Raw genomic sequence first — 22,158 nt, 5'->3', positions numbered from 1 at the left:
CATCACACGGGGCCCTGACGTGCCCTCGCGCGCCACGAAAGTTCTCGCGCGACAAATGCGTTGTGGTGTAAACGTACGCGGAAGCGCGTATCATCGCCGTGGGTACAAACAGTGGTCAGCGGTGAAACATATCTATACAGTAAAACCTCGTTATTTCGGTGTATGATCATCTGTAATTGGGGATAATTAGGCACGGCTGCGCTTTCGGTGTACAGGATTAGCAATTGGCGACGAGCCGAATTCCAATTTCGGCATGAACGTGGAGCGACGCCGTATGCCACGACAAATATAACGACTCGCTCCAGTGGTGGCGCACGTGGTGAGTGGCGGTGCAGATACGTCGCTTTGGACTTTACACTGTTTGCGCACTCTGTGCAAGCCCAACAACCCTCGCAGAAATGTCGTCTACACCGATATCAAGAAGTAATAGAAAGGGACCAAAGCATAAATCCCTTAGTCTGCGAGACAAATCCAAAGTGTTGGATAGAATTGATGCAGGATGTGTGTCAATGCGTATGGTGTGTGAAGCGTTTGGAAAACAAATTTAGAATTGTTTTTAATTGGGGCAGGAGGCACTGGCGAGTACCATTGTACATAATTCGGGATATTGGGTATTTCGACAAGGCCAGAGCCCCATATGTGTCGAATTAACAAGGGTTTACTGTATTGTTTTCACGCGCAGGCTTTTTTGACGTTATCCAAAAATCTCAACCGTGACTTGCACGTGTCCGCAGCGAGTTGACATGTTTTATTTTAAATCTCAATGTCGAAGGGTGAGTGACAGGGATCTTCCACGTCGCATTACGCAGTCGGAAAACAAAAGGGTCACTCGCATCTTTATGAGAAAGTCCCAGAGATGTGCTCCACATCCCAACATCCATCACACACTCGCAAGTATATCTCTCAATCTCCAGCATTTAAAGTGTATACCGGTTACCGAAATTACATCCATATTCATGTCACTACAGTTGTTAAAACTGCCCATTTCTTCGCATGGTTAAACTATCGACAACAAAATAGCAGGGGGGGAAACGGGCTTAGAAAGTTACAGCATTGCAAATTCAGCAGCTCTGCAAACACAAATAAAAACCCAACAACTAATACGACACAGGTTAAATATGGTACAGCCTAAAACCTCACCGTAAAATAACGGGACATTCCGTTCATATCAAATGCTGTTACGTGGATGCAGAGCTACCGATCACACTCGCGCACACACGCATACACGCACACACCGCCTTATTTGCCCACGTTTACATAATGGTGCGTCGCTAAACAAACCACCGACAGCCCAGTCAATGGACAAGTTACTCGAGATATCAAGGTCGGAGAGTGACAGTGATGTTAAGACGCACCGGGATGGCTCTTGGAGGAGCCTCCACCGCCATAGAAATTCGGGCAACGGTCGAGGTCGGTGCAGGAGAGCAGCAAACGCAGCCACACACGCAGCCACACGCAGTCACACGCAGCCACACGCAGCCAAACGCAGCCACACGCAGCCACACGCAGCCGCAAACGCAGCCGCACGCAGCCACACGCAGTCACACGCAGCCACACGCAGCCACACGCAGCCACACGCGGTCACACGCAGTCACACGCAGCCACACGCAGCCACACGCAGTCACACGCAGCCACACGCAGCCACACGCAGCCACATGCGGTCACACGCAGTCACACGCAGCCGCACGCAGCCGCACACAGCCACACGCAGCTGCACACAGCCGCACGCAGCCAGGCGCAGCCACACGCAGCCACACGCGGTCACACGCAGCCACACGCGGTCACACGCAGCCACACGCAGCCGAAGAGCGCCCCCCTTTCCACCCCCCCATCCCCACAGGGGCACGCAAAACGACGGTGCAGAACAGACAAAGCAAACGATCGCTAGATGCTCAGAGCAAGTGGCTAATTCCGAAAAAACGTAATCTCCGATCCCGTGACGTTCCATCCGTACAAGCAGAGTTTTTTGTGCAAAGGCAACCGTTGCGGTCACGGCACAGCTATTAAATCTCGGGATACGCAAATGAATTCAAGGATGGTCAGCCCCCCAATGCAGTAAGGCAACGTGTGGATCCTCTCCAACCGTCGCTGCGAGGTTCTCAGGCTGATCGACGGCCGCTCCCGCGTGGACGCTTCAAGTCCGTCCGCTCGCCACTTCGCGAGCAGGATTTGCAGGAGGGAGAAGCTGAAGGCCGGCGGGGTGATCGGGGCCAAGCATCCCGCTAAAACGCATATTTTATCGACGGTGCGCGGCCAATCGGGAACCGACACGGGCGGGAAAACGGGCGGACGAAAAGTTTAGCCGACGCCAACCTCAGGACACCTGGACGAGCTCGGCGCTGCCGGAAAAGCTGGCGCGCTTGGGCATAGGGTCGTGCGCGGAAAGCGGCGAGGTGGAGCTGGGGGCGGAGGTAGAGGAGGAGGAGGTCGAGGAAGAGGCGGCGGCGAGGAAGAGGCACGCCGAGCCCTCAAACTCCATCTGGCAGCTGCGCCGGGCAAGCCGCTGCTTCTCCAGGAGGGTCTCCTCGTGCCAGCTTCGGCGCGATCCACGGCCGTCCAAAGCCTGCAAGGGGGGGGGGGGGAGGGGACAAGGGGACGCGCGGTGTTGCGGTACAGATGTCATGGTTTGACCCTGGCTATGGTTAAGCATTCGTGTTAGGGTTCGTATTCGGGGTTACGGTTTAGGTAACTACGAAATAATTTAAGCCCCTTCGTCAAGCCACTGTCCCGATGTTGTGTGTGAAAATCATGGTTGTTTTAACCAAGCTTCATCATGCTGGTCAGTGCAGGTTTGGTGAACTTGGGACCCAGGCCCAATTTAGGTATCTTTTCCCATCGCCGAGACTCAAACTCGGATTGCTGGGCGCTTAGACCAGTGCACTAACCACTGGGCAAACACTTCCCCCCCGTCAATTGGGTGTGACCTGCTAATATCGTTTAACCCACAGAAGAGGCCTCACAAAATCTCCCGGTGAGGTTTCCCCGACCCCTTACCGAGTACGTTGACGCGTGGGAGGAAACCTGAGCGGAGAGAAGCCACGCGTACAAGGGGATGACACTCAAAAGTCAACACAGTTCAGCAGCCGACTAGCTGCATTTCTCCTGACGGGAATCTCTCTCTCTTTCCTAGCGGCAGGTGTGCGACACAAACACGAATCTCTGTTCCATCCACCAACACCAGCCTCCCAAAACAATGAACCGCGAGTGGTCCTAGCCACCGTGCTCAGCACAATGATTGGAATGCATAGGCGGTCGACAACACGTGTCAGTCTGGTAAAAACCAGGTTCACGGTGAAAGTCAGTCACAAGCAGATGAGAGGAGGAGACCCTTGAGTCTGTACGTGAACTATCGGTGGTGTGCAAGTTATATTATGCAGGAGGTTGTCGGTTCGATACCGACCCTGACGCCTGTATATTTGGAGTTTGCGTGTGTCTCTCCCTGTGGTCGCGTGGATTTTTCTCCAGGTCCTCCAGTTTTTGCCTCCACATTTAGAATCAACATCACGCATTTAGCGTATTTGGCTGCCATAAATTTCCACGTGAAAGTAAGCCACGTCGTTGAGCTATCATTTGTGGCCAGGTTGCTTCTAAAAAATAGGTATTATATAGCTCAGTGGGCCTTACCTAGTAAAATAAAAATAGTTAGTTAGAATATTGAAGGCTATGGTTGTGGTCAGAGTTAGGAATCGGAATGCGGTCAACACTGTTCTTTACAAAGGCTACGCGCTAACACACATGCGCACCTTGTCCGTCCGGCGGAGCTCCACTTTGGGATCCCACGGCCCAGTCAGCGAGGGCACGGACGGCGCGTGGGCCCACAGGCCGAGCTGGCGGTAGTAGTAGCGGTGCTGGAGGAAATGTTGGTGGAGGCACGGCTGTCCGTGCGCGCCGGACGTGATACCCAGCAGCAGCCCCGTGGCGAGGTAGTCCTCCACGCTGCAGCTCCTCTGGATCGGGGCGCTCGGCAGCCGGGGCTCCGCGGAGTCTCGCGTTCGCTCGTTCGCTTCCATCCGCTTGCCCGCGTGCGCGCCCGCTTGTCTCTTCACCCACGCGCCCGTCGGCGCTTCCGTGCCCATGCCCATCAGTGGCTGCGCGCTCACGCGCGTGTCCGCGCCGGGCTCGTCGCCCTCTGTCCTCTCCAGTGGCGAATCCGGGTTCTCCATGACCGGCGAGAAATGCTTCGCCTTCGGCTGCTTTCGCTTCTGCGGCTGCAGCTGCGCAAATGTCGAGGGGGTCACGGGCAAGTGGATGTCGAGGCAGAGGGCCGCCGCCCCCGCCGCTGCTGGCTGCCCCTCCCCGCCCCACTCGCATCGTGAGCACGGAGCGGCGCCTTCGCCTGCAGCGTCCGCGTCGCCCCCCCGTGCCGTCGCCGTCGAGGCGCCCGGCGTGCCCGGCCGCTGACCGAGCTGCCCTGGCCAAGTCGAAGTCGACGCTGCTGACCGTGGTTCTTGGTCCGACTTCTGCTGATGCTGCTGTTGACAAAGCAATGGGCTTTGCCCGCTGTGCGGCAGCTGCGTCTGGAGCGACGTTTGCTGCCGCAACTGCCCGTGGAGTTTCTGTTGCTGCTGCTGGTGCTGGTGCAGTTGTAGATAATGCTGAAATTGTGTTCCGTGCAATGTGTGTGAGGAATGTTGCTGTTGCTGCTGTTGATGTACTTGCTGCTGCTGGTGCTGTTGCTGCTGCTGCTGGCCGTGGAGGTTTGTGCCCAGCTCACGCTCGTACTCCAGCAGCTGCCCCAGGAAGTTGAAGTTGGGAGAAATCGATGGGCGCTTCTCCTTTACAAACCTACACACACACATACAGAGCACCGAGCGTCAGCTCCTTTCGATGTGTGACGAGCCGAGAATCTTCCTCCCTGCGCCAAACTGAACATAACAGGACAGCGAGTTTGCTGCTGGAAGGCGCTCAAGATACGCTGAATGGAGAGGGGCGGATGCTTACACGTACATTTATTTGTCTAAATCGGCTCGAGCCTCGCCGTACGTCGTGTGACTTGTGTGTGGCCACTTCTAATCTGAATCCCTCTCCCCTACCCCCTGTGAAGACACGCCGCTCCAGACAGCGTCGAGGCCCTTGCCCAGCCTCGTCTTCCCCATCCTCATCTCTCCTAACCCACCAGTCCTGTTTTTGTCCGTTCCTAATCCATAGTGTTTCCTCTTTATTTCCCTTTCACTCTCTCAGAATTGATGTACTTATACAATTTGTACCGATACACTTTTTTTTATTTGTATTTAGTAACTTGTTTATCTTTTCTATGCTCTGCACTCCTGTCGTGTTTTTGTACTGTTTGTTGTTATAACCTTCTGACCCCGTGCCCCTACTGGACATCTGTGAAAAATAACTTCATGGCTTATCGGATTCCTCCAGTCTAAACAAAGATTCTGATTCTATATTCCCTTTCCTGTTCCTTTTTCCATGCAAAGATGAACAGTTGCTTGTTTATAACCATACGCAAATGTCTGGTGCCCGCTGAAACTTGTTGCTAGTGCCGTTAACCGCCGCCTGAACCTGCCAACCACGTACCACGCTCTTCCCCAATCTCATTTTACCCAAGACATGCCGCGATAAATATCACGGAGCAAACAAACCAAAAATCGACGCCTGCATAAAAGTAACGCTTACAAAAAGTTACCAGCCAGAGAAGTTACAATACCCACCTATTTTCCCTCCATGTCTTCAACCCACGCGATGCTCGTCATCAACGAGTAACAGCGTGGGCGAGTGAGCCAGCCATCAGGTGAGTGATAAACGGATTGGTGAGCGAGTGGAGGGGGGTATGTAGGGAAGGGGGTGAGGGTGGGAGGGGGGCGGAGCGAGCGGGTGAGTCGGCGGGACCTGTAGGCGTCGTCCGATGAGAGGCGCTTGCAGCGCATGACGTACGCGATCGCAACGGTGGCCGAGCGCGATATCCCGGCGAGGCAGTGGACCAGCACGCGGCTCCCGCGTGCACGCACGCCCTCTAAGAGCGCACAGCGGGTGGTGTGGTGGGGGGAGGGAGGGAGGGAGGGGCAGCCAGGCACGCAGACACACGCACACGCATATATTTTTTTTTAAGCGATTTGTTTCCATTTCGTATACTTCGCACTCTTAGCGTGTTTTCGTATTGTTTGTTGCTGTAACGCTCTGTAACGCTCTGGATTTCTCCAGTACAAATAAATACAGTCATCTCTCGGTATGCGACCGCTTTGGAATACGTCGAATTTGGTATACGTCGTGTTTTGACGAGAAAAAAAAATGTCTTGGGATAGGACGTCTTGCTTGGGATACGACGCCTCGCTTGCTAGAACTTGTATGGGTCGGGATGAGTCACCGCGTACCCGCGTAGACCCCGTTCACGACTCAAACAAAGCACCGCTCCTCAGTGTCCTCCTCCTCCCCTTCCTCACCACCATCCTCGTGGTGCTATCAACTCCTCTCAGCGAGGTAAAGGGATGTAAAATTTTGTTTTATTTCAATTTATTGAAATGTATTTATGCATTTATTTTAACGTATGCAGTTTAGTAATAAGTAGTGTCTACATTATGTTATACAACCACATTATATGTATAATATGCCATGTAAAATATCATTTCACGGATTATTTCCTTTATTTCTTATGGGAAAAATGTGTTTGGTATACGTAATTTTCGGTATAAGTCCTACCTTCTGGAATGAATTAACGACGTGTTCCGAGGTACCACTGTATTCCGATTCAGACTCTGACACCGACTAGGATTGAGGCTGTGCGTACGCGAGTCACCGCTGAAAAGCACTAGGCAGCCGGGACCTACAGAACGGCCATGACATTTTAACTAAATCTAAACTATTTTTATGTTACCAGTTAAGGCCCACTGAGCTATATAGCTCTTGTTCAGCAGCGACCTGGCCATAATGATAGCCCAACAGAGTGGCTTATCATGTAGAAATGTATAGCAGCGAAACACTCTATACGCACACATGTGGAGGGGAGAACTGGAGGACCCAGAGAGAAAAACCACGCGATGAGAGGGACACGCAAACTCCAAATATACATCAGGCATCAGGGCCGGGATCGAAACCACAACCTCCTGTATACCAGGCGAGGTAGTTAACATCTCCTAGCCACCGTGATGATGACGAGAGAGAGAGAGAGACACACAAACTCCAAATATACAGCAGGAATCAGGGCCAGGATCGAAACCACAACCTCCTGTATACCAAGCAAGGTAGTTAACATCTCCTAGCCACTGTGGCGCATGAGATATGCCATCCAGCCGAGCCGCACTAAGGGTAATTTTTTTTTAGTAGGGAAGGTGAGATGTGGGTCAAGCGCTCACCGATGAAGTTTGCCGTGCAATCGAGCCAGGGCAGGATCTTCTCGCAGTAGCTGTCGTGCACCGGCACGCGCAGAAAGTTCCCCTCGGGGATGAAGTCCGGTCGCGGGCAGCCAACGCTCGCGTTCAGCACGTGCGTGATGCCGCTCTGCAGCATCACCTCCTACGGTGAGCATCCAGGGGGGAAGAGGGGTTGCGCACAAAGACAAAGAACCGCCCCCCACCCGTATAGCCTTTATAAGACCGCTGGGGCAAAGTGCTGCTGTTTTCGAGCACTTATTAAGACCGGCATGCCACACGAAGGCAGGTGGATGGCCAGGACCATGCTCAGCTGACATTGTCTCCACTATGCTGACGTTGGTACACCGCACAAGGTGTTCGTTTAAGGCCGAGTCGATCTGGGGGAGGCCCAACGTCGGTTCAGATTATTCGTCAATGGTGTCCCCTGTGGGCGGGAATTGAACTCGGGTGGCCGGGTTCGTAGTGACCGCTTCCCTTTGTGTGCATACCAAGGCACACACAAATACATATGGCCCTGTGCACACTCAGGTTTTGGGGAGATAGATGCAGCGTAACTCTTATCGTCAACAATTGGGCAACAGTGGTGTGATGTTAACTACCTCGCCCAGTATGCGGGAGGTCGGGGGTTCGATCCCGACCCCCGACTGCTCCATATTTGGAGCTTGCATGTTCTCCCTGTGGTATCGAGGATTTTTTCTCCAGGTCCTCCGGTTTTTCTCTCTGCTTTTAGAAACATGCATTGAGATTATTTAGATTATTTTGGCGCTATAAATGTCCAAATGATGGGCTACTTTGTTGAGCTACCATTTGTGGCCAGGTCGCTTCTGAAAATAAGTGAATACCTCAGTGGGCTTTGCCGGGTAGGATGGGGATGGTTTCGTTTTAGTTGTGTTTGGGTGATTTGTTTACTGTTCTTGTACTTGTAGCTACTATCATGTTTTTGTACTCTTTGTTGTTGTAACGTTCTTACAAGGTGCCCCTACTTAATATCTATGAAAAAGAGCTTTATAGCTCATCGGATTCCTGCAGTATAAATAAATATTCTTACATAAGTTATCTAACATGCAGGCATTCCCGACCAACACTTCGATTCATATTTGATTTAATGCGTCATGTCGCGTAAGTAATATGTGTGTCGCAAACCCGACTCCACCCAACACAGCCAACGACCAAATATGTCAGGATATCTCCGACACCAAGGCAGGATTCCTAACCAAGGTGCTCCAGAGGTCTGTCTCGTTTACATTCATGACTTCGGCTGCAGCCACTTGCCTTGTTAAGGACGTCACGCTGAGAGCCTAGGTAGAGGTAGGGCAAGATGCAGGTAGGACCAGTGTCGCGAAGATGCAGGGAAGGGCTGGACACGGGCAGCGCAAGAGGTGGCGTGCGAGTGTCCACACGGCTAGCGTTCTCGCACAGCTGCGGGAACAGCAGCTGAAATGCAGCAAATCCACCTGCACGCATGCAGCGCACAACAAAGACAAAGATCCCCCCCCGTATAGCCTTAACAGACTGTTGGGGTAAGTGCTGTTAGCGAAGGCCGGCACGGCACACAAGGGAGGGTGGTGGGTGGCGAACACCACGCCCGGCCGCCTTTGTCTCCCCATGATGGATAATCTGAATTCCTATGGTGGAGGGAGGCAATCCACAGGATCACCACTGTTGACTTGCCCACGTGGACATGACTGCCACCTTGTGGGCGATTCCAGGCCTCCCATTCATGGCGCTTGTCTTGCAAGCAACCGAACCCACAGCGAGAGAATAACCCAAAATCCACCCGCAAAGTTAACAAAAATTACCCGCAAATCACTAAACTGTGAGAACACAAAGCAATCATCGGCCCTTGGTGTGAAGCGACTGCAGTCTGAGCCTGTGAAGCACAACCAGGCCTGGACTGGCCAAAGGGCAGCAGTCCTTAGAGCAAATGCCCGGTGGGCCGGTCCATTCAGGGGCCGGTGGGCCGGTCTAATGTGCACGCTTCGTTGCTTATTTACGCTCTCAGTGAGCGTTAAGTCCCCATATTCGGCAGCCCCACATATTCTTCCTCACCGGCCCCCATTTGTTTTTTTTGGACCCAGCTCCAAATGGCCCAATGAGATCGCACGGCAACATCACACCAGCACGTCGCCACATTGCAGATCGGGTTACTCCACAGACTGCCTTGCCCTTTTAGAATGGCACGAGTACGGAATGCAGTAAATGGTTTGATTGGATTTGGGGGGTGGGGGGGGGGGAAGAGGGGGATTCTCACCATCGAGGAGGTAGACGTCGGAGAACGTCCGACGGAGCTTCCCCAGCAGCACGGACACGAAGCCGTGGGGCGGCAGCGATGCAGCGGATGGCGAGCGCTGGTCGTACACCACCACCACGACGGGCCCACCGGCCTCCACCTGCGTGACCACAAACACCGCTCGGCCAACTCTGCGCACCCACCAGGACAGGGGTCGGCAAGCTGCGGCTCTTTGGCTGCCCCCTTGCGGGCAGCCATTTAAAAAAGTCTTAACTTCATTCAGTTTTTTTACACTTCCAAGCAGGGGCCGGCAACCTGCGGCTCCAGAGCAGCATGCGGCTCATTAAGGACCGCTTCGTGACGTTATTCATTGAGCACCACACCGCCTCGTATTCGCCACTTGCATTGCGGCTCTTGAAATATTGAGGTCTTGTTTGACCAAATTCTAAAAAAGTAGTCTCTCTCCTAGTTACTCTGATTGCCGACCCCCTGCACTCGGAGGAGACAAGAGCGACCGTGCATCCATAGGCACGAAGAGTTATTCAACACAAGGGGAGCGCGAAAGCTCCGTTAGCGCACCTGAGACCCGCTTGTTGCCGCGTGCTGCACGAGCTCCAACACGGACACCTTGTCCTGCTGCAGCCGCCGCTGCACCAGCTTGGAGCAGCACACGTTGAGCGCCGACCGCACGTGGCAGCTGTTGAACTCGGCGAACGTTCGCCCGTCGATTACGAGAAGGGTTGGCACGACAGGGCCACTGCCGCAATTTCCAGCGACGCTATTTTCGTGATTGGCAACGTGTTCGGCATGACCATCGGCAACGTCAGCGGGACTTTCAATGCCGTCAGCAGCAGGATCGTCGCCGCCGCCGCCGCCGCCACCACCGGCACCGCCGAAAACGCCGTAGGCAGCAATGGGTTCATCGCCGCCACCCACACCAAAAAAGTCAACTCCGCTACTGTTGTCGTCAGCGATGCCGGCGCCGCCAACGTCGCCGCATTCGCAAGCGCCGCCGCCCCCGCCGCCACAACTGCGGCCGCTTGGGTCCGCCTTGCCACCAAGAACCGCCCTCTCCAGCATGGACGCGAGCATCTCCACGCTCATCCCCCGCACCCCCTCCCCCGACATCGTTGTCGCTCCTCTCCCTCGTACCATCGAGGACAACGGAGGTGCGGCTGACGTCGCAGCGAACGTTTCCCTTGACGTCACCGCTTCTATTGCGGTTAACGATTGGACATTAGGCTGCTGCTTGTTAATGGGGTCAATGCCGTCGACGGTAACTGATATTTTTTTGTGGCTAAAAGTACTGTTGCCGTTTGCGATGCCGGTCCGACTTGTTGATGCTGACGATGATGACGACGAATGCTGCTGCAGTTGCTGATATCGCTGCCGTTACAGTTCTGCTGTTGCATTGGCGGCGGATGGTGCTGCTGCTGCCACTTCTGTTGCATTCACCGCCGCTGATGCTGCAGCGATACTGCCGAAGATGCAATTGTCAATGTTGACGATGCTGCTGCTGCTGTTGTCAGTGATGTTGTTGGTATCGCTGCAACCAATGTTGCTGCTGCTAGTGTTCTGTTGTGGGTTGCTATTGATTATTATATTTAAATGGAGTATGTCCATTGAAGAGGCTGATACATCGTAAATGCAATTTAACTAATTTGATTAAATATTGGGTTAAGATTCCATCAAATAAAGGAAATTGAGAAAGTTGCATCTGGAAGAAAAAAAATTACGCCAAGATATTTCAAATAAAATTTCAATTTAATCAAAAGTACGTGCTGTTTAAAACAATTACATGTTGTATATGCATTTGTATACAAATGCCATTTAAATTATTGCAATTATTAAATTTTAGACATCTTTATTAACGGTTAAATGTCTTCAACATTTTCGAATAGCGATTGTAGATGAGTCACAAAAGGAATCTACAAACACTTTGATAACGTGATAGAAAAATTATTAGAAAAACCACAATTCACGCGAACGTTAAAGAGCGGGACTTTCAAGATGTTATATTTGAGGGGGAGAGAAGCAAGATATCAAATCAACTAATAAAATGTTAATTTAGATTGATTATACACTTTTTCTTTTGACGGTCAGTATTATTGACTGTGTTGAATGTTTATTTAATTGTGCTTGTTCAGCGATGCCAATGCAGCAGCAGTGGCGGCAGCATCGCCAAATAATTTGTTTAAATTTTCGGTTGCCAAATATTTGACGTTTGGCGAAAACGTAAGATTGAAAAGGTAGGTTTCCTACTTTGTTGGGTCGCAAACATCGTGTTGCTCAAGGTGGTGCACTGTGGAGACGCAACGGGAAACCGCTCCCGAACGTCACTACCACAAGCCGCTGTCCCTGGGGGTGCCCCCGTCGCCCCGTCGGCCCCCGTCACCGTGTCACCGGGCCCACCCCGTGCCACTCCGCTACGATCGCTGCTCCTCGTCCGCACATTCTGCAATGCGAGAACCGGTGGCAAATCGCTCCCGTCGGTCAAATATTCACGTCGATCTGCAAACATTTTTTTGGAAAGGATCCCAGCCTATCCTGATTTAAACGCAAGCACCATGCATTAATTCCATCCATTCGGTGGTGTCCGTTCTACTCGAACCAGAGGGATGATGCCCACAGTGGTGATAACAAGGCCGAGTCAACTCTGTTACCGGATTTAAACTCCATTGCAAGACCAGAAGCCCCTACACTTGCTTTGGCAATAGAGCTGCATCACTTCTCGGCACTGGCGGCAGGCCCTAAGCCAGTGGTGAAAAGTCAATGACCACCGTTGACTTCCCACACAAAATGGTGCTCACTCCATTGACCACAGAGGAATGACAAGTCAACCTCCAGAGTATGATGCCAAACCTAAGGTGATTAGTTGAACACAGACCACAGCACATAATATGTTTAAAGTAATTATATCCCCAGCTTCCTAAATCAAGTGACAGGGCAAAGAAACATTCTCTCGGGACTCCTGTAGTAAAGCTTCACAGAGGTAAAGTGATGCAATTGCTTGCTCCTGCCACGAACAGCAGAAAAGCCTCCACTGGAGAAAGCTCTAGAGCCCCTCTAGACTGTATTTGGCCTACTCTTCCATATCAGCCAGACGTGTTGGCAGAGGTGGGAGTAAACCACACCAATCGACTAACTGTGCTGTAACCGTTTTTTTACTGCCGGGTGTGGAGATGTTGGGGTCCAATTTGGGTCTTATTTCAGGATGGGAATAACTATTTACAATTTTTATTTGACCAGGTAAGGCCCACTGAGCTTTTACCTCTTTTTCAGAAGCGACCTGGCCACAAATGATAGCTCAAGAAAGTGGCTTATCACGTGGAAATGTATAGCAGCCAATGACTCTCACTTGCATGTTTCTAAATGTGGAGGGAAAACCCAGAGGATCCAGAGACAAACTCCAAATATACAGCAGGCGTCAGGATCGGGATAGAACCCACTACCTCCTGTATACCAGGCGAGGTAGTTAATATCTCACCACCAAGAACTGGAGGGACACCATGGATGTGAATCAAGGCAGGGACATACTCCCAAATTTTGGATTAATTCACGAAATGCGAAAGTTAGGCCCAGACAGCAAATTTAGGATGATACCCCAAAAAAATTGTATTGATCTAAAAAACCATCAGTTAATTTAATAATGGCGTCACTTTCACGATTGTCCTGCCACACGTGGTGTCAAGTGGCTTTGGGCAACGTCACTATTGTTGGCAAGAAGATTTTTATTTTCATTAGAATGTAACGGAAATAATCCGATAAAAGACCCGCAATTGGATTTGAAATTTCAAAACATTGAAAACCGAAACTCAGTCGTACACAACGGTGGTAACAAGACAGTGCGCCAACTTAAGGCATCCCCCACCCCCCAAGCTTGCACCATTTTAACTCGCGTGTTCACCCCATCTCACAGTCACATATAGTCACTTTAAGATGTTTTTCTTGTTCGTGTTTTTGTTTTTTTGTTTGTTGTGGTTGCACCCGATTCAAGAGCCGAATGGCTCACAGGGCTAAACCGAAATAAACTGAACTGATCTCCTTCTGACCGGGTTCACGTATTCTGATGCCTGCCCTCGTCCTTAATTGCTAATCCCGATTTGACAGGTTGCGAGACGCAAGAATCCGCTAAGCCAATTTTTTTTTTACAGCCACCAAAAAGCCCCCAACCACGTTGTGTGTAGATGGCGAGATGTTGACGACCTCGCCTGGTATACAGGAGGTCACGCTGTTCGATCCCGACCCTTAACGCCTGCTGCTGTATATGTGAAGTTTGAATTTTTTTTCTCCACGGTCGCTTGGGATTTTTCTCCGGGGTCTTCCGGTTTTTTCCCTCCACATTTAGAATCAACATCCACGCGTTGAAGCGCATTTGGCTGACGCTTGACATTTTTTGCTGATTTTTTTTTCCTGGATTTTTCTGTTAAGCTTTAAGATGTTTTCGTGTTAATGCTTTTGTTTGCTGCGGCTGCCCCCGACGCCAGAGCCGAATGGCTCACGGGGCCATACCAAATAAATGAAACTGAAAACTGAAATGAAACATGATAAGCCACTTCGTTGAGCTATCATTTGTGGCCAGGTCGCTTCTGAAAAATATCTACGTAGCTCGGAGGGGCCTTTACCCGCGGGGGTTTAAAGCGGCACAACGCGGTTGGCGACATGACCAGCGAATTATTTCTTTTAAAAAAAAACAAAAGCTACTCATTCCATAGCTGTCAACCCCATGATCAGTGCCCGACCTTGTCACAGACCAAATTCAGAGCTTATTGGGTCACCCCGTGCCCCTTATAAATCTCAACGTTCATCCCGCAAAGTGCCACCACCACCACCACCGCATGGGAGAAACACAAACACGCAGCTTGCATTGAAACGGCTGCACGCCGTCTGGACCTGCAAAGCGCAATGCCCCTGCTACAAGAATAAGGGGAATGATTAACCCGTCTGGGTTGACAGCCGTGAGTCATTCCCCACCATCGACCTCGTTATCGATAATCGATAATCACGCGTCGACAGCACCCCCACCCCCACCCCACACATCGATCCGACCGCTCCCCCGCGCGATGAAGTTCGACTTACGAAACGGTTCCTCTCACGTCAAGTCAAGGAGGAGGAGGATGAGGATTGAGGAGGATGATGATGATGAGGAGATGATGATGATGATGAGATGATGATGAGATGATGATGAGATGATATGATGATGAGGAGATGATGAGATGGAGGAGGATGATAAGGAGGATGATGAGGAGGATGATGATGAGGAGGATGATGATGAGGATGATGAGGATGGAGAGGATGATGAAGAGGAGGATGAGGCGGCGGGGAAACAACAACCGAGCTGAGGCAGACGGACGAGCAGATAGAAAGGCGACACGGACGTGACCGGACTCGCGACGCGAATAATCGATCTCTATCGTTAAGCCCCAATCGCGATTAGAATCGATCGCGGTGGTGGGTGGGGGGGGTGGCGGTGATCGACATCTCCTCACCTCTGGAGTAAAACATAAAATAACTTTCGATTTTAATAAAATAAAAAAAGAAGTCGACGATCGTTCCGGCAAACATCTGACGGGCGCGGGCAGGGTTTGTGGGGTCCGCGGGAGAGGATTTTGACGGCGGATAAGGAGTGGACTTATTTTCGCGAGCCCGCGGAACGATGGCGGTGGCCGCGCGGGTGCACGGACACACTCGGGAGGTGAAGCGGCCGCGCCCGGGGTAGGGTGGTGGGGTGGGGGGAGGACAATCACCGCGCCCACCGCGCGCATTTATTTGGTGACGTCACAGTCGGTGACGCACTTCGGTCGCCATCTTGCGTAGGGAGGAAAGCGGATGGTGATTTTGATTTAAAGCTTTCGTGACTGCAGGGATTCACATTCTTGGTTCTTTCGGTAAAGTCACCACGTTAGAAGGGTAACAATAAAATAATAAAAATATAAAACAATACAATTCTCACGACGTTTCGACTGCAACACAAGCAATCATCATCAGGTGTGAAAACCACAGGAATACATTTTTTTTTTCAAATTTTCTTGCTGTGGTTTTCACACCTGATGATGATTGCTTGTGTTGCAGTCGAAACGTCATGATAATTTTATTTTATATATATTTTATTATTTTATTGTTTCCCTTCTACGTGGTGACTTTACCGAAAGAACCAAGAATATGAATAGGATGGTGATGTTAGGATTATTTGGGTCTTTCGGTAAAGCCACGTATATAGGAATGCATTAAACCACACGTGGTACTTTGTGTTGAGCATGCAAACTAAAACATGATCTGCTAACATATATATGGCAGCAGGTCAAGTGTATACTGTACAATACTGTACACGTATACTTACAGTGAGGGAAAAAAAGTATTTGATCCCCTGCTGATGTTTGTACGTTTGCCCACTGACAAAGAAATGACCAGTCTATAATTTTAATGGTAGGTTTATTTGAACAGTGAGAGACAGAATAACAACAACTAAATCCATTAAAACGCACGTCAAAAATGTTATAAATTGATTTGCATTTTAATGAGGGAAATAAGTATTTGACCCCCTCTCAATGAGAACGATTTCTGGCTCCCAGGTGTCTTTTATACAGGTAACAAGCTGAGATTAGGAGCACACTCTTAAAGGGAGTGCTCCTAATCTCAGCTTGTTACCTATATAAAAGACACCTGTCTGCAGAATCATCAATCAATCAGATTCAAAATTCTCCACCATGGCCAAGACCAAAGAGCTCTCCAAGGATGTCAGGGACAAGATTGTAGACCTACACAAGGCTGGAATGGGCTACAAGACCATTGCCAAGCAGCTTGGTGAGAAGGTGACAACAGTTGGTGCGATTATTCGCAAATGGAAGAAACACAAAAGAACTGTCAATCTCCCTCGGCCTGGGGCTCCATGCAAGATCTCACCTCGTGGAGTTGCAATGATCATGAGAACGGTGAGGAATCAGCCCAGAACTACACAGGAGGATCTTGTCAATGATCTCAAGGCAGCTGGGACCATAGTCACCGAGAAAACAATTGGTAACACACTACGCCGTGAAGGACTGAAATCCTGCAGCACCCGCAAGGTCCCCCTGCTCAAGAAAGCACATATACATGCCCGTCTGAAGTTTGCCAATGAACATCTGAATGATTCAGAGGACAACTGGGTGAAAGTGTTGTGGTCAGATGGGACCAAAATAGAGCTCTTTGGCATCAACTCAACTCGCCGTGTTTGGAGGAGGAGGAATGCTGCCTATGACCCCAAGAACACCATCCCCACCGTCAAACATGGAGGTGGAAACATTATGCTTTGGGGGTGTTTATCTGCTATGGGGACATGACAACTTCACCGCATCAAAGGGATGATGGACGGGGCCATGTACCGTCAAATCTTGGGTGAGAACCTCCTTCTCTCAGCCAGGGCATTGAAAATGGGTAGTGGATGGGTATTCCAGCATTACAATGACCCAAAACACACGGCCAAGGCAACAAAGGAGTGGCTCAAGAAGAAGCACATTAAGGTCCTGGAGTAGCCTTGCCAGTCTCCAGACCTTAATCCCATGGAAAATCTGTGGAGGGAGCTTAAGGTTCGAGTTGCCAAACGTCAGCCTCGAAACCTTAATGACTTGGAGAAGATCTGCAAAGAGGAGTGGGACTAAATCCCTCTTGAGATGTGTGCAAACCTGGTGGCCAACTACAAGAAACGTCTGACCTCTGTGATTGCCAACAAGGGTTTTGCCACCAAGTACTAAGTCATGTTTTGCAGAGGGGTCAAATACTTATTTCCCTCATTAAAATGCAAATCAATTTATAACATTTTTTTGACATGCGTTCTTCTGGATTTTGTTGTTATTCTGTCTCTCACTGTTCAAATAAACCTACCATTAAAATTATAGACTGATCATTTCTTTGTCAGTGGGCAAACGTACAAAATCATCAGGGGATCAAATACTTTTTTCCCTCACTGTATATACAATAGTAACTAATCTTAACACGTTTGTCAAAAGCACTATATATACATCGCACATTATTTTATAATAGTTTTAAGGCCGCACAAGTGTTATTTTGAGAGGGAACGTGTTGAGTTTTGTTTGTGCTTATGTGCTACCACTGCATTATAAGCCACTTCATTGAGCCTTAACTTGTGATAGCCAGGTCGCTAATTTATAAGTAATATTTAAAAACACTTTCTTTTTTAAAACACGCTTTAATGAAATGTACCGTACTCATAATGGCAAAATTCCACGACTCCAGGAAGTGGCCCCGAAGCTTGCCATAACGTAAGGGACAATTAGACCCAAGCCGAAACATAACGTAAAAAAAAAGATTGTTTAGAAATATTTTATTTTTAATGATATAATATAGTATTGTCATCAGTATGACATAAGTATACCAAGTTTGCAGTCGATACCACATTGGGAAGCGGGTTAAAATTGAATTACAACATTTGAGGATACAACGACAACAACAGAGTGAGTTAATAGAAAGCGTGTAATAATAATAATAAAAAGCGCTCCTACATATAGCTCAGTGACGACGCCACTCCCCCTGTTGGCGCGCGATGACTTCACCTCCGATTGTTTATTGTGACGTCACAAAAGGGAGTTGGCGAGGGGATGAGGTGGGATCCGTCGTGCGTTTCTCTCCGCCACGTGCGTGCGTGCATGCGTCTGACCCCGCTTTAAAGCTGCCGCGTTCAAGTGGCGGTGTGACGGGCGACCCGCGTTCTGTTTGCATGCCGAGTGACTCAAGGAGCCGTCCATAAATGACGTCACGCGATTTTGGACGATTTTTGACCCCTCCCCCCTCTCCTCGTCACACGGCGTCACAAAAAGTCAGACCCCCCCCCCTCAAATATGACGTCACAAAGCTCTGCCCCCCCCACCCAAAAAATATATAAAACATGCTTCAAATCGCTTTAAACTATTGTCATTGTAGTGCGTATTTAATGTGGCGCTGCACTCTGATGTTGTAGGTAGAAAACATTTATTAAAAAGTCTAATTAAGTAGAACGTGTTGTCTATATTTATTTAAAGTTGCGCATTTTGATGTGACGTCACATTTCTCAAACCCCCCCCCCCCCCCCTGTTCTCTCTCTTCACACATCGTCACAAATGTCTGACCCCCCCCCCCCAGGTGCGTGACGTCATTTATGAACGGCCCCCAACCCCCACGTGGCGACGTTACCCCGCCGCGCCGTTGGTCGTCCGTCTACGACGCCCGCGAGTGCCGATGGGTTTCGGTCGGTCGAATTGCGTGCCGTGGATGCTCGACCGTGTGTGTGTGTGCGTGTGCCGATTAATCGATTAGCGTGACTTGCCGTGCCGTCTGTCGCTCGTGTCGTCTGTGTCTGTGCGAGACCCGCTCCATCCTCATGAAGCAATACAAATGTGGAGAACACAGGACAGGGTGTTCCCCACGTGTTTCTTTACCAAATCGTCTGTTGGCTCACGATGACTCTTCAGTAAAGATGATCCAGGGTGAGATCTAGTCTTGCGTATGGCAGCAAGGAGAGTAATACGTATGTCAGATGGATGGCTGACACATATATATCAGAACAAAGACAAAGACGCCCCGAATAGCCTTAACAGACTGTTGGGGCAAGTGCTGTTAGCGAGCACCTATGAAGGCCGACATAGGTGCTCGCGAACAGCACTTGCCCCAACAGCCTAAGGCTATACGGGGGATCTTTGTTTGTGATTGTGTGATTGTGTGTGCGTGATTAATTATACGTGTGATTGTGTGTGAATGAGTGTGTGTGTGGGCGTAATTGTGTGTATGAGTGTGATTTTGCGTGTGATGCTGAGTGCTTGTGTGTGATTGTGTGTGTGTGTGGGCGTGATTGTGTGTGTGAATGATTGGCGTTTGTATGCTCTCATACTCTTCGGTAGACGTGTGTGTGTGTGAGCGAGAGAGTATGCTTTTAAGCGAGTGTGGAGTCTGTGAATTCCTGCAGTCACGAAAGCTTTAAGTCAAGATTTTCTCACGTCTGTTGTTTGTTCATGTTTGTTCATGTTTTGTTTGGTGCGGTTGCACCGGAGTCAAGAGCCGCATGGCTCACAGGGCTATACCTAATAAATGAACTGGAGTCTGTGTGTTCTCTCCACCTGTTGTGCATGGTTCTCTGGTTTCCTTCTCCCATAGCGAACCGCACACCCACGGTGTAACAGGAAGTGGTCAAACCACAGCTGAACCTACACCCACAGTGGCACAGGAAGTGGGCAAATCGCATGGGAATACCGAGACATCGCCTGCAAATGATTCAAATGATTCATTTGGGATAGCTCAATGACGATGTGGCATATCACGTGGCAATTTATAGCAGCCAAATACTCTAAGCGCACGTTTATAAATGTGGAGGGAAACGGAGAAAAATCCACGCGACCACGGGGAGAGAGACACGAAAACTCCAAATACACAGTAGCAGGCGTCAGTGTCGGGATCGAACCCACGATCTCCTGCATACCAGGCGAGGTAGTTAACATATCCTAGCCACCGTGATTATGATGAGAGAGACACGCAGACTTCAAATATAGAGCAGGCGTCAGGGTCGGGATGGAACCCACGACCTCCTGTATACCAGGCGAGGTAGTTAACATCTCCTAGCCACCGTGATTATGATGAGAGAGACACGCAAACTCCAAATACACAGTAGCAGGCGTCAGTGTCGGGATCGAACCCACGATCTCCTGTATACCAGGCGAGGTAGTTAACATCTCTCATAGCCACACACACATATGGGGGCCGTCCATAAATGACGTCACGCGATTTTGGACGATTTTTGACCCCCCGCCCCCACTCGTCACACGGCGTCACAAAGTCAGACCCCCCCCTCAAATATGACGTCACAAAGCTCTGCCCCCCCCCCAAATAAAACATGCTTCAAATCGCTTTAAACTATTGTCATTGTAGTGCGTATTTAATGTGGCGCTGCACTCTGATGTCGTAGGAGAAAATATGTATTAAAAAGTCAATTTAATTAAGTAGAACGTGTTGTCTATATTTATTTAAAGTTGCGCATTTATGTGACGTCACATTTCTCACCCCCCCCCCCGTCGTCACACATGTCTGACCCCCCCCCCCCAGGTGCGTGACGTCATTTATGGACAGCCCCATAGCAGCAAAAACGTCGCCGAGTGCGAAAACTCTTGAAGCTCTGTGAGGCTTTCGCGGGTAAACGATCACAATAATAAAGTAACTAATATGGACGTTAACAGAAAAATAATAAAAAATATAAAACAAAAAAATTATCACGACGTTTCGACTGCAACGCAAGCAACCATCATCAGCTGAGAATTGTATTGTTTTATATTTTTTATTATTTTATTGTTTCCCTTCTACGTGGTGACTTTACCGAAAGAACCATGAATATGAATCCCTGCAGTCACGAAAGCTTTAAATCGGATCGCACAACATTAATAATAATACGTAGCGCTGAAATCCAACACTCTCTCGCGTGCTCGAAAACATCGTCACGTGACCGATCAGCTGCTCGTAAGTCACGCGCCCACGGACTCAACCATCGGGTAAAGGGGGGAGGGGGGTGTGTGCGTGTGCCCGTGTGTTAAATGTCTAACACCCAGTTCGGTTTCAGTTTATATATTTATTTTGCTATAGCCCTGTGAGCCATTCGGCTCTTGAATCGGGTGCAACCACAACAAACAAACAAAAAAAGACGAACAACATCTTAAAGTGACTTTGTGTTGACTGTGACTGTGCAAACAGAAAATCCATGACAAAAAAAACCAGCAAAAATATTCCTGAAAAAAAAGGCAACGTACACCAACGCTGCGTGCAAAACATCCCGGTGGGATGCAAGTCAAACAACAATAACAACAACAACCACAAGAAAACTTAGATTAAGGCCATCAGTCTAACTCCGTACTACAACAAAACAAACATGTCCAAACCAAAAAAAACGTTTTCGAAATCACCAAAAAATAAAGTCATAATGGCAACGTAACAGTGATCGCAGGGACTGTGACCGCATTTTTTGTTACAATAAACTACTTAAATAACACGTAACACCAAATCCTAGAGCCATAGCTGGCTGCATGAGTTACTCCACAACTATTGCCACCGAAGCGCATTTGCTCTCCTTTCGATTTAAACAACAACAGCTGTCAACGCTTCAAGCCAACTCCTTTTAATTCATCCGAATCATCGACCTTATCGTTAGTTGAGTTTTGATTTAAAGCTTTCCTGACTGCAGGGATTCATATTATTGGTTCTTTCGGTAAAGTCACGTAGAAGGGAAACAATAAAATCATTAAAAAAAGAAAACATTAAAATTCTCACGACGTTTCGACTGCAATCATCATCAGGTGATGATGATGATTGCTTGTGTTGCAGTCGAAACGTCGTGAGAATTCTAATGTTTTATATATTTATTATTTTATCATCATCAGGTGATCATGATGATTGCTTGTGTTGCAGTCGAAACGTCGTGATAATTTTTTTTATGTTTTATATTTTCATTATCTTATTGTTTCCCATCTACGTGACTTTACCTAAAGAACCAGGAATATTTTGATTTAAAGCTTTCGTGACTGCAGTAATTCATATTCTTAGCTCTTTCGGCAAAGTCACGTTGAAGGGAAACAATAAAATAATAAAGTATATATAAAACAGGAATAT

The 22,158-nt window shown here is 49.2% G+C and overlaps 1 protein-coding gene across 3 annotated transcripts; it reads right to left on the bottom strand.

Annotated features, from left to right (window-relative positions):
• Positions 1-727: 727 nt before the first annotated feature.
• On the bottom strand, positions 728-15,264 carry LOC116937626 (uncharacterized). Of its 3 annotated transcripts, none has more exons than XM_076068478.1 (9): positions 15,033-15,264; positions 11,806-11,998; positions 10,123-11,260; positions 9,565-9,703; positions 8,586-8,767; positions 7,296-7,455; positions 5,836-5,959; positions 3,744-4,785; positions 728-2,563 (listed from the first exon to the last, which is right to left on the bottom strand). In XM_076068478.1, the coding sequence occupies exons 3-9, from the start codon at positions 10,696-10,698 to the stop codon at positions 2,315-2,317; spliced, it is 2,472 nt and encodes an 823-aa protein (XP_075924593.1). In that variant the 5' UTR covers positions 10,699-11,260; positions 11,806-11,998; positions 15,033-15,264; the 3' UTR covers positions 728-2,314. The 3 variants fall into 3 exon arrangements, with proteins under 3 accessions (XP_075924593.1, XP_075924594.1, XP_075924592.1); XM_076068479.1 differs by having other exon boundaries at positions 11,887-11,998; XM_076068477.1 differs by lacking the exon at positions 15,033-15,264 and adding an exon at positions 14,623-14,977 and having other exon boundaries at positions 10,123-11,998.
• Between the last annotated feature and the right edge of the window lie 6,894 nt (positions 15,265-22,158).

This window comes from Petromyzon marinus, chromosome 21, assembly GCF_048934315.1.
Source record: "Petromyzon marinus isolate PM22_M1 ecotype Great Lakes invasive population chromosome 21, UKy_Petmar_22M1.pri1.0, whole genome shotgun sequence".
Classification (NCBI taxonomy): Eukaryota; Metazoa; Chordata; class Hyperoartia; order Petromyzontiformes; family Petromyzontidae; genus Petromyzon; species Petromyzon marinus.
This window is presented reverse-complemented; position numbering and strand designations above follow the sequence as displayed.